General features: G+C 43.8%; 1 protein-coding gene and 1 long non-coding RNA gene across 2 annotated transcripts in view; one reads left to right on the top strand and one right to left on the bottom strand.

The window, feature by feature from the left end:
• Positions 1 to 376: 376 nt before the first annotated feature.
• Positions 377 to 7,907, top strand: TCF15 (transcription factor 15). The gene is made up of 2 exons (XM_083146633.1): positions 377 to 1,106; positions 7,469 to 7,907. The coding sequence occupies exons 1-2, from the start codon at positions 630 to 632 to the stop codon at positions 7,541 to 7,543; spliced, it is 552 nt and encodes a 183-aa protein (XP_083002759.1). The 5' UTR covers positions 377 to 629; the 3' UTR covers positions 7,544 to 7,907.
• The window catches only part of LOC146007893 (uncharacterized), an 88,166-nt gene continuing 78,266 nt past the window's right edge, over positions 4,685 to 14,584 (bottom strand). Inside the window, exon 4 of the long non-coding RNA XR_014444416.1 lies at positions 4,685 to 4,872. This is a non-coding gene — a long non-coding RNA (uncharacterized LOC146007893). The remainder of the gene's footprint in view (positions 4,873 to 14,584) is intronic.

Raw genomic sequence — 14,584 nt, 5'->3', positions numbered from 1 at the left:
CTGATAGAACAAACCTGGGTAATAAAAGGCAAACACCGAGGTACAGTAGGAAGGCCCTGCTCGCAAGATTACAATCTATATAGGACAAAATTTATATTTACAGACAGCTTTGTCCATGATAAATCATTTTACATCTAATTTATCCCCTGGGCTGTCAGCAAAGGAAAAAGTTAGACGGTTTGTGATGAAGCTTCATTTAAAGAAAAGGTAAATGCTCCAACTTCCGATTTACTGAATAAAACTCTGCTGGAAGCTTTGTAAACAGAAGCTGTGTGCATCTAGCGGGACCATATGCTAGTAATGCTGCTGCCAGTAGCCCCTCCCATGTGTTATACTGTATATACAGATTCCTAAGGAGCCACCAGAGCTTAATGCGACTCCTCCTTTCTTACTGTGGGGAGGAAACTACATGAACAGCTGTGAAGACATTAGGAGAATTAAATGCACAGGCACGAGCTTGGAGAACCATCAGGCCTTCTTATGAGCTATAATACAGATAAACCACTATTACCTGAAAAAGGAATTAAGGAATCAATCTATAAAGGGGGCAGCGGGGTGTCTGCTGAATATTGCTAGCTATTATACAAAGCAGCAGGTAACGAGGGACACAATCTGGTATTACAGAAAGCATGGCTTTTACCATGCTCCGATCCATGCCCACGCATGTGATTTACCCGGATGTTAGCATGATGTCTGAAGACGAAGAGAACAGGAGCGAGAGTGACACTTCTGATCAATCGTTTGACTGCTATGAAACGTCAGCAAAGAGGAGAAAGGTTCCCCGGACGACGGGACAGGTGGTGGTAGTGAAGCAACGGCAGGCAGCGAATGCTAGGGAAAGGGATCGGACACAAAGTGTCAACACTGCGTTCACTGCCCTACGCACACTGATACCCACCGAGCCTGTGGATAGGAAACTCTCCAAGATAGAGACTCTGCGCTTAGCATCCAGCTACATCTCCCACCTGGCTAATGTACTTCTACTAGGGGAGGGCTGTGAGGATGGACAGCCGTGTTTCAGTACAGTCTACAGACCCAGGGATGAAGCCGACAGCAAACTTCCACGCAGCATCTGCACTTTCTGTCTCAGCAACCAGAGAAAGGGGGTAAGTGTTATAACTTGCAATGAATTGTAAATACTCTGATAATCTAAATACCTAAATAATGGGCATGAAATGACATACTAGAATTGCTTTTCACTTGAAACAATGTGGTTGTCATTTACTGCCCTAATTAGAAAACATTTATCCCTCCATCTATTGCCAGTTTAAAATGCAATTCAAATGTGCCTCAATAGTACGGTTCCCCATCTCCAGTCCTCGTATACCACCAACAGGCATGTTTTGCGGATTTCCTTAATCATAAACAGGTGAGTCAAACTATGTTGCTGGGTCTGTAATTATCCCACCTGTTTCTGCAATACATTAATCCTTAAACCGTGACTTGTGAAAACATGAGGTTGAGAACCACTGCTGTATAACAATGTGTGTAATTCACATTATCATTCAAATGCATTTATAACTGCATCTATAATGCATATAAAAATAGGGTTTTGAAAGTGGCTGCAATGGCATTGTATTACCTCTTACACAAAGTTCTACCCTAAGTATTCTGATTTATGTCATACTTGCCTACCTGACCCTCTCCATGCGGGAGAAAATGCTCTGTTCCTGTGCTTCCCTGGAAATGTATGATTGCCAGCACCTGTGGTGAAACACCTTTACCTAGCTCCCCACAGGTGATGGCAATCATACATTACCAGGGAAGCAAAGGAACAGAGCATTTTCTCCCGCATGGAGTGGGTCAGGTAGGCAAGTATGGTTTATGTACTGTTTGAGACACATATTTGACAGGGTTGCCTACCTGACCCTCTCCTTCAGGGAGAAAATGCTCTGTTCCTGGACTTCCCTGGTAATGTAGGATTGCCATCACCTGTGGTGAGCTAGGTAACTGATAAGAAAGGTGTTTCACCACAAGTGATGGCAATCATACATTACCAGGGAAGTCCAGGAACAGAGCATTTTCTCCCTCATGGAGAGGGTCAGGTAGGCAACCCTGATATTAGGGGCGGAATCTTAGGAGCAAAGGGGAAAAAAGAGTCTGTACAGTAACCGTGCACTTGGGCAGAACCCTGCAGGTGGGGCAGATGTACAGTGTGCATATGGGGGGGTTATATTAAAGAGGGGCAGGTCCAGCATTTGTGGACTACATGTAAAAGTTGCCAATATTTACCCTGCATCTCAAAATAATAAGTGTATTTGCTTCCCTTGCATTGCAACATGATTTGTCCAGGAGCAAAGTTGCTCCTTTATTTTCTAATGAAGCATCTGCCTTCTAGTTATCCTTTTATGTCTCACAATAAGTTCTTTTGAAATATAACACCATCAGATTCTGATAGGAACTTACAGTGTAGAAATGTCTCTAAAGTCTGACTTTCTAGAGCAGCACAAGTTATAATTGTCGTGTTACAGTGCAGAGTCTAGTGCTGCACTGTAACAAAGGAAAACACAGTATTTAACGACAATATTCAGCCTTTTCCTGTAGGGTTGTTTTCCCGTAGGCCTTCAGCCACATCAGCTATTGTGATAGGTTTGACCCTGGTGATGAGGTGCATTCCATAATATTTATATCCGCATACAGTAACACTGATGTCCCATACACACTGATGTCATTGCCCCCTTCTGAGTGATATTGTTTAAAATATCACTTATACCCCTTTCACATTGCAGCTGTAACACGGTATATTGCCCTTTTTTTAGTGCTTTAAAACGGTTCCAGCTGCAATGTGAAAGCTACATTGTCAATTTACCGGTTACAGAAAACCGGTAATTTGACACGTGTTAAAAGCAGGATCCTACACGTTTCTGAGCCGTTTTCCCTGCAGTCTGAACAGCTCAGAAACGGTATTTGCTACAAAGGATAACTACACTTGATCCCCGCCCACAAGCAGGAAAAAAACATTTAAAATGACATTGTATGGCTTTCTATGGGTGAAATGGGTTGAATCTGAAAGGTACAAAACGGTATTTAAACTGCAATATACCGTTACATCATGCAATATGAAAGGGGTTTAACTGGCTTTTGACCAGTTTTAAGACACGTTTAGAAAATCGGGTTGAAAGCAGGTTTTTGCAATGTGAAAGCAGTATTAGTGTTTATGCCATATATTGGCATGCATGCGTGCCCCCGCGGTCTGCCTTTACAAACAAGGGAGCGCATAGTTAATGATGGCTATACTGCAAAATTCAGCATGGCCACCTGTACCCCCCACTGCTCCCCCCTCCAGCGTCCCCTCCTGCCGATGCCGGCACTGTGCCTGGTCCGCCACCAATATTACTGTGTACACGAATTGCGTAGTGTGTACTCTGCTTTAGATCAAAATCCAGCTGCTTTCCATGCTTGCCACTGAGCAAATGTATGCTGAGTGATATCCCCCCCCCCTCGATAACTGTGAATTATATCCATACACATAAATGTGCACAACAGCAGTTCCATTAGTCATTGCCCTTTGTAGTAATTCTCTGCAATGCAATTTGCACCCATGAGGCACGTGTTTTAGAACACACTTCCCTACTTCAAAAGGCACAAGTCACATGTTTATATAGCGTTAGCATGCTAACGAGGCCTGGACTGAGGTAGATACCTATGGACAAAGTGTTAAACTTGTTAATTTTAGAACAATTAGGTTTATTTCTTAATGAAAGCAGTGTCAGTGAGTCTGATAAGTCATGCTTCCTTATACTGTACCAATGCTGACTCAACAAATGGGATAACAGCTGACCATATACTGTAGTTCAGATAGCACTCTAACGGGGAGATATGCATGATTTTTCTATGTGATTTTGCTTATCGAATCAAAATCTAATGCACATTGAATGCTCTTAGCAGCATTCGCTGCAGATTTGATCCCAATGCACGCTCCTGTATAGTGTAAATTGAATAGAAAAATATACTGTGCAGGCAAGGCTATATAGTACAGATCTGTCCTATATAGTCCAAACCTAATGCATTTTGCATACCGTTCGATTCGATCCCAAACGATTTGGGATCGAATCACAAACAAAATTGCACCATGTGTACCCCTTATTATAGAGGGTACACACACTGGGATATGCACAATTTTCTATTCGATTTTGCTTATAGAAGTAAAATTGAATCCACATCGAGTGCTTTTAGCAGTATTCGCTGCAGAGTCAATCCCGATGTGCACTCCCTTAAATAAATAGTCTTGGCAGGCAAGAGTATATAGTACAGATCTGTACTCTATAGTCAAATCTAATGCATTTTGCATACCGTTCGATTCGATGCCGATTCGATCTCAATCGAATCGCAAGCAAAATCACATTGTGTGTACCCACTATTACCTTACTGCCGGTGTTGAAGGAGGTCATGGTCATAAACTTTTCATCTTTTATTGGGATATTTCATTTAGACAGGACACATTCATACCTGTGTCCAGACACACTCTATGACACTCTATGACACTCTATGGCCAGAATATAGGTAAATTAATTCAAGCAACATTTTCCCCTTGCTTATAATATGATAGCTGTAAAATTGTTACCAAAAGCTCAGATACCTTACACGTAAATCCTTTTTTGGTCTGATAAATGGCTAAATAAAAGCTGCATTTTATTTATTAATATTCTCATGAATATACTTTTATTAAGAAAAACTACTTTCAATGACAATATTTTACTTCCTCTGGGAAAGATGGAGTTCCAGGATAGAGGCAGCACGTGAGTCTTCAGAGGCTGGTCCGGTTGCTCAAATGGAGATGTAGGTAGGCAGGGTGGGAAGAGATCAGTCACCTCAAGGAATACACCAACGGGTATTGCTCCTCTGCAGAGCCTTCTCAAGGTGTAACTAGTGCTAGTGGAAGGGTAATTGGCAATCAATTAACCAATTAGTAAAAAAAAAATTCAAAACTTAAATCTTAAATAGTCAAGCATGAGCAGGAGACAGATAAACCTTATGCAACTTATTGTTTACAAAAACGATTTATGTGCATTGAGTAATAAAGATAATTCACTTAGAAATTTTGTTAACCCGTTTCCGGACATATGGAAGTGACGCGCTTCCGATATTCGGAATGCACGGCACTTCCGGTATCCATGGAGATGGAGTGCAAGCTGTAATGCCCAGAAGGGCGGAGGCAGCCCGACAGCCAATCACTTCGCTGCACATGGCAACTGGGATGGGGGGGGGGGGGGAGGAAATGGGCATCAGCCATTTTAGTGGTGGGGATCCTAAACCGCCATTTATTGTATCAGCCGGGAGGCAGAAGTGACATAGCGGAAATTGGGCAGCGGTCATTTTGTTGGTGGAGAACCCAAAGCGCCACATACTATATCTATTAGGGGCAGAAGTGACATAGCAAAAGTGGGGCAGCAGCCATTTTTTTTGTAGGAATCCCCCCATTCAGGTACCCTTTCCTACCCATATTTATATAGGGATTGCAAGGGATTCTGGCAGCCATTTTTATAAGTATACAGTATATAACATTTCATTTATTATACAGTATATTCAAAATAGGCAGACACAGTAGGGAAGTTGTAATCTAAAAACAATATACAATATATACTAGAGATATTAAAAGTTAAAAAATAAATCAAAAATAAGAAAAAAAAATTGAGTAAGAGTAAATATAAATCGGTACTCTTTACCTAGAACGGCGCCCGTCGCGGGCATCGCGGGTACATTTATGGCTACCCGCGACGCGACCGACGCGATGCCCGCGATTTTCCCATTGAAAACCATGTTAAACCTGAAAAATCGCGTCGGTCGCGTCGCGGCCGGCCATAAATGTACCCGCGATGCCCGCGACGCGATGCCCGCGATTTCCCATAGGGAACAATGTTAAAAGGCAGATTGACCGCGATTTTACCGTTAAATGCCTCAATGACCGCGATTTTGACATAGGAAACAATGTTAAATGGGCCACAGAGCCCAAATAGTCCCCCTGAAGTCTTAAATGGCCCCCAAAATTTTTAACGCCACCCCACGATCAACGTGAACCCGAAGCGTGGCGAGCGCAGCGAGCCCCGCGAGGGGCGGCGGTACGCGTCCTACGACCTTTTCATGCCCTACTATCCACGTCGGCGTGGAGTTGAGAATAGAATAGTGTGGCGAGCGCAGCGAGCCACCGAGCCCGAAGCGTGGCGAGCGCAGCGAGCCCCGCGAGGGGACGCGGATACCTTCACAGGTAAACGCGTCCCCTCGCGGGCTTCACAGGTGTCCGTGGCGACGCGGACAAATGTGAAGCCCGCGAAGGGACGCGTTTACCTGTGAAGGTATCCGCGTCCCCTCGCGGGGCTCGCTGCGCTCGCCACGCTTCGGGCTCGGTGGCTCGCTGCGCTCGCCACACTATTCTATTCTCAACTCCACGCCGACGTGGATAGTAGGGCATGAAAAGGTCGTAGGACGCGTACCGCCGCCCCTCGCGGGCTCGCTGCGCTCGCCACGCTTCGGGTTCACGTTGATCGTGGGGTGGCGTTAAAAATTGTGGGGGCCATTTAACAATTCAGGGGGACTATTAGGGCTCTGTGGCCCATTTAACATTGTTTCCTATGTAAAAATCGCGGGCATTGAGGCATTTAACGCTAAAATCGCGGTCAATCTGCCTTTTTAACATTGTTCCCTATGGGAAAATCGCGGTAATCGCGGGTACCCGGTTTTGATGTACCCGCGATTTACCCGCGATTACCGCGATTGCCGCGATTTTACCCGCGATCCCGCGATTTCAATCGTGGGCGCCGTTCTAGGTAAAGAGTACCTATAAATCATTACAAATATAAATGAACATATATAACGGTATATAAATAAGAATGATGAAGGAATTGTTCTACAGTTTCTTCTTATGCATATTTGAGCAATATAAAGAGAAGATTGCGATAGTTTAAAGAAATGAGAAAAAGGAAGTATACATTTTGTTGTCATTAAATGTGTTTAGTGAGATGAACAGATGATTATCTTTAAGAAGTGATGTTCTCTGTGTTAAACTCTTTTTTAAATTATTATTATTATAGTCATAGTATCATTGTACTCAAGGTACACTAATTTATTTATATTTCATTTATGTAGATATATACATGTGAATGAATCTACAGTACATCACTTTATCAAAACCAAAAATGGACTAGATATTTATGTCTGTGATGTATGTGGGGCATGCATCAGCTCCCTGATTCCCTGACTCCGATCAAAGCTGCCAATTGGTGGATATCAATTATCAGGGAATTTAACATGTTAAGATTCCCCATCATGCCAATCCCATTTTTGGTGTGAATCTACAAACCAGGGAAATCCAAAATGTTGGATTTCTCAGTTCCCTCGAGCTGGTCTTTGGCAGAATGGGGAATTGTGGCAATCAGTCACAGATGTATGAGGTGTCAAGAAAACACCAGATAAACTGTAAGCATCTACTTTACACAGCATTTACTGAAACTGAACTGCTCTGTCTTTACAGGCCACAAGAAGGGAACACAATGGTAACTGTCTCAAAGTGAGAGGACTGAACACACTACGTATTCCCCAGAGATGATTTGCGATTTCTTCAGATTGGAGCTTGGACTGAAATAAAAAAAATATTTTTTATACAAAACAGAAGATGATTTTTGAAGCCCAACAGGTGACAGAAAGAAACTTCTAGAATCGTCAGCCAGAGCTATTCCTTTATCTCTGGATGCCACGGAGCACAGGACGTTTTGAGCAATCGGTGGGCACATGGCAAGGCTGTGTACATCTGGCTGTCTATGGGGGAGGGGAAACTCACCGTGCTAATTGTCTGGACCTTTTATCTAATTCAAGACAAGTCTTTGGGCCACAGACCCTTAGACCAGAACTGTATGAACTAAATATTTGTACATATGTTCCGCAAATTTATAGTTTTAATTAAAATAACATTATTGCCAGTTACATTTTTCCTGTATACGAGAGATTTTTTTTCTCTGCATAGACCTGAAGTACAGGGTAACAAGGAAATTAAAAAACTGGGCACAGATTACACTAGAACATCAAGCATCTTGACAAGCAAAGTTTACACATGTATAAATGTAGAAGATTCAGTTACTAAAGAAATACATTTCATTATGTGATACTTAGGGGTCGCTGGACCTAGGGGATGATTCTGGTTGCTTTAAAAAGCAAACTCCTTCTTTAAAAGACAAAACCATACTGCACTGCAGGTGGGGCAGATGTAACATGTGCACAGAAAGTTGCATTTGGGTGAGTTATATTGTTTATGTGCAGAGTAAATACTGGCTGCTTTATATTTACGCTGCAATTTAGATTTCAGTTTTAACACCTCCCACCCAAATGTAACTCTCTCTGCACATGTTACATCAGCCCCACCTGCAGTGCACATGGTTTTGTCCATTAAAGAAGGTGTTTGCTTATACACAAAAACCAGAATCACCCCCCTACTTTCCCAGGTGCACTAGAAGCATATTAAAAAGCTACTGGAATTTGCGCCACTGAGCATAAATATGTTGCATAGAGCTAAGCAAACTGCAGATTTGGGATACACTGTGCATAATGGTAAATGTCACATCAATTTGTAACTATAACCATACCTGCCTACTTCTGTACACTCCTCTCCGGGAGAAGCCCAGAGAGGAGTGAAAGGGGACAGAACGAGGCTACTTGTCAGGGGGCGGAATGAGGCTGACATCACCAAACCCCGCCCTATCAGTCATCCGCAGCAATATACCGGTCCACAGAATGGGGGAGGGGCTAAAATGATGATAAAATCAGAAATTTTATGCAGCGGGTAAGGGGGGTGCTGGGGCTGCAGGGCAATGCGGGAGACTTGCCCACCTTCCCGGGGAACCGGGAGGGGGACCCGATTTGCAGGAGCCTCCCGGGAGGGTAGGCAAGTATGACTATAACTAGTTACCTCTATGAATAGATTTAATTTATCAGTTTGTCTCTTAAAATGCTGCCCAGTGAAGCCTTTTTTATAGATATAATTAATGAGCATTAGTGGACACTGATGTTGATTTTATGTGTTTGAAGAGGTACTTAAATGGGATGCGGTCATCTATTAGAATGAACTTAGGTCTACAGTCATTAGGTCGACCCCACTAGGTCGACTGGCAGGAAGGTCGACCTGACTTAAGGTCGACATGGGCCAAGGTCGACATGACTTAAGGTCGAATTTGCATAAAGGTCGACATGAGGAAGGTTGACTGGTCATAAGGTCGACATGGGTTTTTCACTGTTTTTTTAGCCGACATGTGCCGACAGGCGGTATTTCATGCCCTACCATCCACTAGGGCATGGTGGGAGAATAAAATAGTGTGCCGAGCGCAGCGAGGCACCGTGCCCGAAGCATTGCGAGCGAAGCGAGCGATGCGAGGGTCCGATTCTCATTGCCAACTGTGTCCATGTCGACTGTGTCGACATTCGGATCAAAAAACAGTGAAAAACCCATGTCGACCTTATGACCAGTCGACCTTCCTCATGTCGACCTTTATACAAATTCGACCTTAAGTCATGTCGACCTTGGCCCATGTCGACCTTAAGTCAGGTCGACCTTCCTGCCAGTCGACCTAGTGGGGTCGACCTAATGACTGTAGACCTAAGTTCATTCTGACAGATGTCCCGATTCCACTTAAATTGGCCAGAGGGCCTACATATTTCCTCTGAAGTGAAACTGAAAGGTGCAAATTGTGCATCGGTAGGTTTTATAGGAAGAAACCAGATTTCCACCAGCCCAGAGCTATTGTAAAAAGTAAGTTCTTCTGTGGAGTGAAAGTGGCTGCATGCCCTTCTGCCCATAGCAAGGTGTTCGACTCTGTCATTTATATCATTTTGCTCCACCAAATACATTCTATTTGGTACTGTTCCGCAGCACGAGGCACGCTCTGTACTTTGGAAGGAATGCTATATCTAGGTCATCCCAGGACTACCAACTAGGGATGTCTATCAATCGTTGATGATTCATAATCGTCAATGGTTTGGGGCCAATATCAAATGATTTTGCCATCAATGGGAGAGAAGAGATGGTTTCTCTCTATGGATGGCAAAACAAAGCTGAGCTTTCTTTTTTTTTACACCCACAAAGCCACAGCTCCAGGTTCTGATTTTCCCATGGGCCAATTGGTCAAAGAACAGGGATGCCTGTCCACAATCTGTCCTGCCTGATTCAGCTTGTATCCGATATGATAAACTGCTTGCCGCAGCTTAGCATCAGGGCCGGCGCCACCACTAGGCAGCTTTAGGCATTTGCCTAGGGAGCCAGCCACTGGAGGGCGGTACTGAGCCACCGAGGAGAGCAGAAAAGCTGCAGCAGGGTACCCAGGATGGAATTCATCCCAGCAGGGAGCAGGTGAGTTGTATGCCCCCCCCCCCCCCTCTTGCCGGGATCAGCGTTAAACCCGCTTCCCCCCCGTGCTGGACAGTCAGCGGCAATCTCCGCTGCAGGTGCCCGCTGCCCCCCCCCCCCCTCCCCGTGCTGGACAGCAGACAATCCACGGCAGACACCCGCTGATTTTCTTCCCCCCCCTTGGTGATGTCGCAGAGAGGCAACCTGCTGGGAGCAACTGCACCCACCACAACAATCCCCCCCACCCCCACCCGGTAATCTGCGGGTGGTGCGAATACAAACTCCCCCCCCCCCCCCCCGTCGGAGCGGGGGAGAGGGGGGCGCACGAGCAGGGGGTCGTCTGGGGTGCTGACAGGGCTGGCCCTGGCCCTGCTTAGCATATATGAACTTTAACAATGTAGATGCAGGTGGAGGTGCATACCACCTCTGCATTTGCAATCGCATCAAAAGCCCTGTACAGACACTTAGATTTGCTTTAGATTTGATGTTAGATTCAATTTTCTATTAGATCTGGCATTAGATCATCCCATTCGATTTGGCATTAGATCTGTACTTTTGCATTCGATTCCGATTTCACAATGTAGGCACAATGTACTCATTCGATTTACTGGATCGAATTAGAGATTTCCTTGACAGCACAGTAGATTTTTCTATTCGATTTTGAGAAAACGGGAGCGCGCATCGAATCAAATGCAGATCGAAAGTGTCCTAAAAACCATTCGATGTGGATTCGATTTTGCTTCTATAAGCAAAATCAAATCGAAAACAAGGAAAAATCTAATCATGTGTACACAGCTTAACAGTGCATGTTTTAAGCTCTCCCCAGCATCACAATTGGAATACTTAGCTCCACCTGTAGAGCTTTTACAATGTCAGCCAGTAATTAATACACCTGTGCACCAACTAGGACTTGTAAAACGTGCACTTTTATAGGACCCTGAGGACTGGAGTTGGGAAACACTGCTCTATCAGATTCTATCCAACACTGAAGGTGCCCATACACGCTCCGATGCAGCGGGTCCGTTTTGTACTTTGAGATGCACGCTCCCACGGCATCTTATCGTACATTACAAAAAGTATGAGCTGCACATACTTTTTGTACATGCTTTTCATCGCATCGCATGCACAAGGCATGCGATGCGTGCAATTTAAGTACAAGACGGATCCGATAAAGAGTGTTTATGAGCTCTCTTGTGCCTGCAATTGCTATACATACTGTATGCATATATTGTAATTGCTGGTGATATCCAACACCATAAAAAGGGATTTGTTCACAAGAAGCGAACAGAAAGACAAATGTGCCTTTTTGGGCGCACTCTTTTATTACTTGATTATGTGATAATATTGATTATCTAAAACATAACTTTTAATGGACTCTACTCATAAAAATTAGGGAGCATTTGTAGCTGCTTTATTGAACAGTCAAAACCACATTATACCTTTGCTGTCAATCAAATACATAATATACATTTTCCAGTAGACTTGGAATTTTGTTAGCCTTGGCACATCATCATGCTATAAATTTTCAAAAGACATAATCCACATGGGCAGGGCCGGCGCCACCACTAGGCAAACCTAGGCATTTGCCTAGGGCGCCGGCCACTGGAGGGCGGAAAATGCCGCCCGGGTACCTGTCCTACCGGCGCTGTCTATTTCAATCTGGTGGCGGAGGCAGCGGGGGTCCCTGCAGTCTATTAAAAATCACGAGCGCTATCCGCCGGGCTATGCGGAAGCGCTTCTAGTCTGAAAACTCTGGCAGCACGGCGCACGCTGATCTCAGCCAATCAGCGTGCTGCCAGTGTTTTCACACTAGAAGCGCTTCCGCATAGCCCGGCGGATAGCGCTCGTGATTTTTAATAGACTGCAGGGACCCCCGCTGCCTCCGCCGCCAGATTGAAATAGACAGCGCCGGTAGGACAGGTACCACCCCACACACACCACCCCCCCCCACCCCCACCCCCCGGCACCGGGGCGCCCCCAGCCCGACTCGCCTGGGGCGCTCCGGTGCCTTGCACCGGCCCTGCACATGGGCCTTATGTTGACTGCCTAGGTCTATCACAAAAACCATCTATGTTTTGCACATACTTTTTTTATTTTTTATATATGCATAACATTATATAAATCGCTTCTTGTGAACAAATCCCTTCTTATTCAGTCACAATACTGAATGTGTTGGGCGCACCACCAATCCAAGACTTCAACAATCACTGAGAGGTAGTCCAACATATTGGTATATCAGATGTATCTTTTTGAAATGTTCTAATTGATGAATTAAGTCTGTGCGGATCCAAATACCCCCTTCTGATATCCAACACCATGCCATCTGCAAGGTCAGCTTTCAAACGTCCAGTGGGCAAAATAATTACAATATATTACACAACAAAAACATTACTAATTTAGTGTTTTATCATAATTAAATTAGAGAATTTCATGAGATTTTATTTTAGAAAAAAAGCTCTTATGTTTCATTTTAGTGACAAACATTCCGTAAATGATCTATTATTGTCCCCTATTGGTCAACAACAAGAACTAAACTCATTGCACTTTCAACTACCACAGAAATATACTCCAGCGCCACAACCCTTCACACTGACCACAAGAATGTAGCACCCCGTCCCCACATGTTGCTGGATGAGTCAATGTAATCAATGTAATCATATCCCAGTTGTGCAACAGATTGGGTCACTTCTAGATAAACACCCACATTATCAGTCATTTCATTTCTCCTCCAAATATCCTTTAGGGTATCACATACAGAAGAGTCCTATTTTGCTTTCTGTGTCAACAACACTTATAGAGATGAGCATTGTGGGATTTGTGTAAGCGATTCACAAGTCCGATCAGTGTGTCTGGACAATATTAGTCATTGCACAAGGTTCAAAATCAAATCTAAAACTGGCTCCATTAAGTATCAGTTATACTTGGTAAAATTAAGAAAAATCCTTACATATTCATTTATCATAAGTAATCCCCAAAGGAAATAAAAAGCCATACTGTGTACTTCATTTGTTTTTATTTCCAAGAACAATCCACACAGTATCAATTTGTTATGTAAAGTAACATGGAATATCTGCTATACACTAAGGGGGAAATTTAATAGGATGAGAGTATCAGAAAGTGAGAGATTTGGTAAGAAATTCCCCATTATTTTTTTAAGCGGTAATTCTCTGAATCTATCATCCTATTAAATGTCACCCATAGTGCCTATTCGGCTGTACACATGGGCTGCTGCTGGGGATGGCCGCCGGCTTATCTGTGGCAGCGACTGGGCGATTTCAATCAAGCAAAATTTCTTAGTCAAAATCGCCCATCCTCCAGCTCGTGTGTTCCGCTGTTCTGTATACAAGCCCCTTGCTCATTACACCATATTGATAGCCATTTCACTAGAGTCACAAACCTTGCCTGTTAAGCTATGGCACCAGCTCTATGCCAACATCTAATGTATCAGAGTTCTGCTCATTATATGCTAGCCAGAGCATTCTGTATAGTGGGTTATAAAAACACACGTGCGTACATACCAAGCCCTGTGGTTAAGCTTTTTATCCATGAAATTGCCTTTCTCATTAAGCAATAAGGCAGTGGACACTATGGAGGCAGGGTAGCATGGGTACGGGACATGGATGCCAATCTGTGAAACTCAGCTGTCAAAAGTTGAACCTGATAGCTGTATATTTTGTTCTATAGTTTTAAAAAATCTCCCACTTTCTGAACCTCTCATCCTATTAAATCTCACCCGTAGATTCTGATTGGTTGCCCATAACAACATCCCATCTTCAATAGAAGTTTTAGTAAATAAAGCCCATAGTCTCCAGCAATACTGTATGCCTGTTGTGGGAACTGAGACGAGGCCCCGAAAGGATTAAAAGTCTCTCCAAAAAAGATACCTTTATACGCTTCAAACAACATTTTGACTTAGTGAGTACGGTACGCATCTAAGGAAGCGTTACTCTTGACCTGGTACTGCGAATACTATATTACACTAAGTGGTGACCCCTAAACTAAAGAAACCGTTACGTGCTTGATCTAACCTCTTATGAGAGTGAGAACGGTACGCACCCTTCATCATATATATGGTCTACTCTTGGGACCTATACAGCAAGTTGTGATCTTGAGGATTTATCATCGAAAGATACCTTTATACGTTGATTATCCCTTACCTTCCTGTGAGTTGGGTAAGGAGCCCCCTCTTAAATCACTGGGGCATATCTGTATGATCTCTAAAGTGAGAAAGTCCCTCTGATACTGTATATTGTATTT

This window comes from Crinia signifera, chromosome 6, assembly GCF_055691185.1.
Source record: "Crinia signifera chromosome 6, ASM5569118v1, whole genome shotgun sequence".
NCBI classification, from domain to species: Eukaryota; Metazoa; Chordata; class Amphibia; order Anura; family Myobatrachidae; genus Crinia; species Crinia signifera.
Note: the sequence above shows the minus strand (reverse complement) of the source record. Positions and strands in the feature narration are given on the sequence as shown.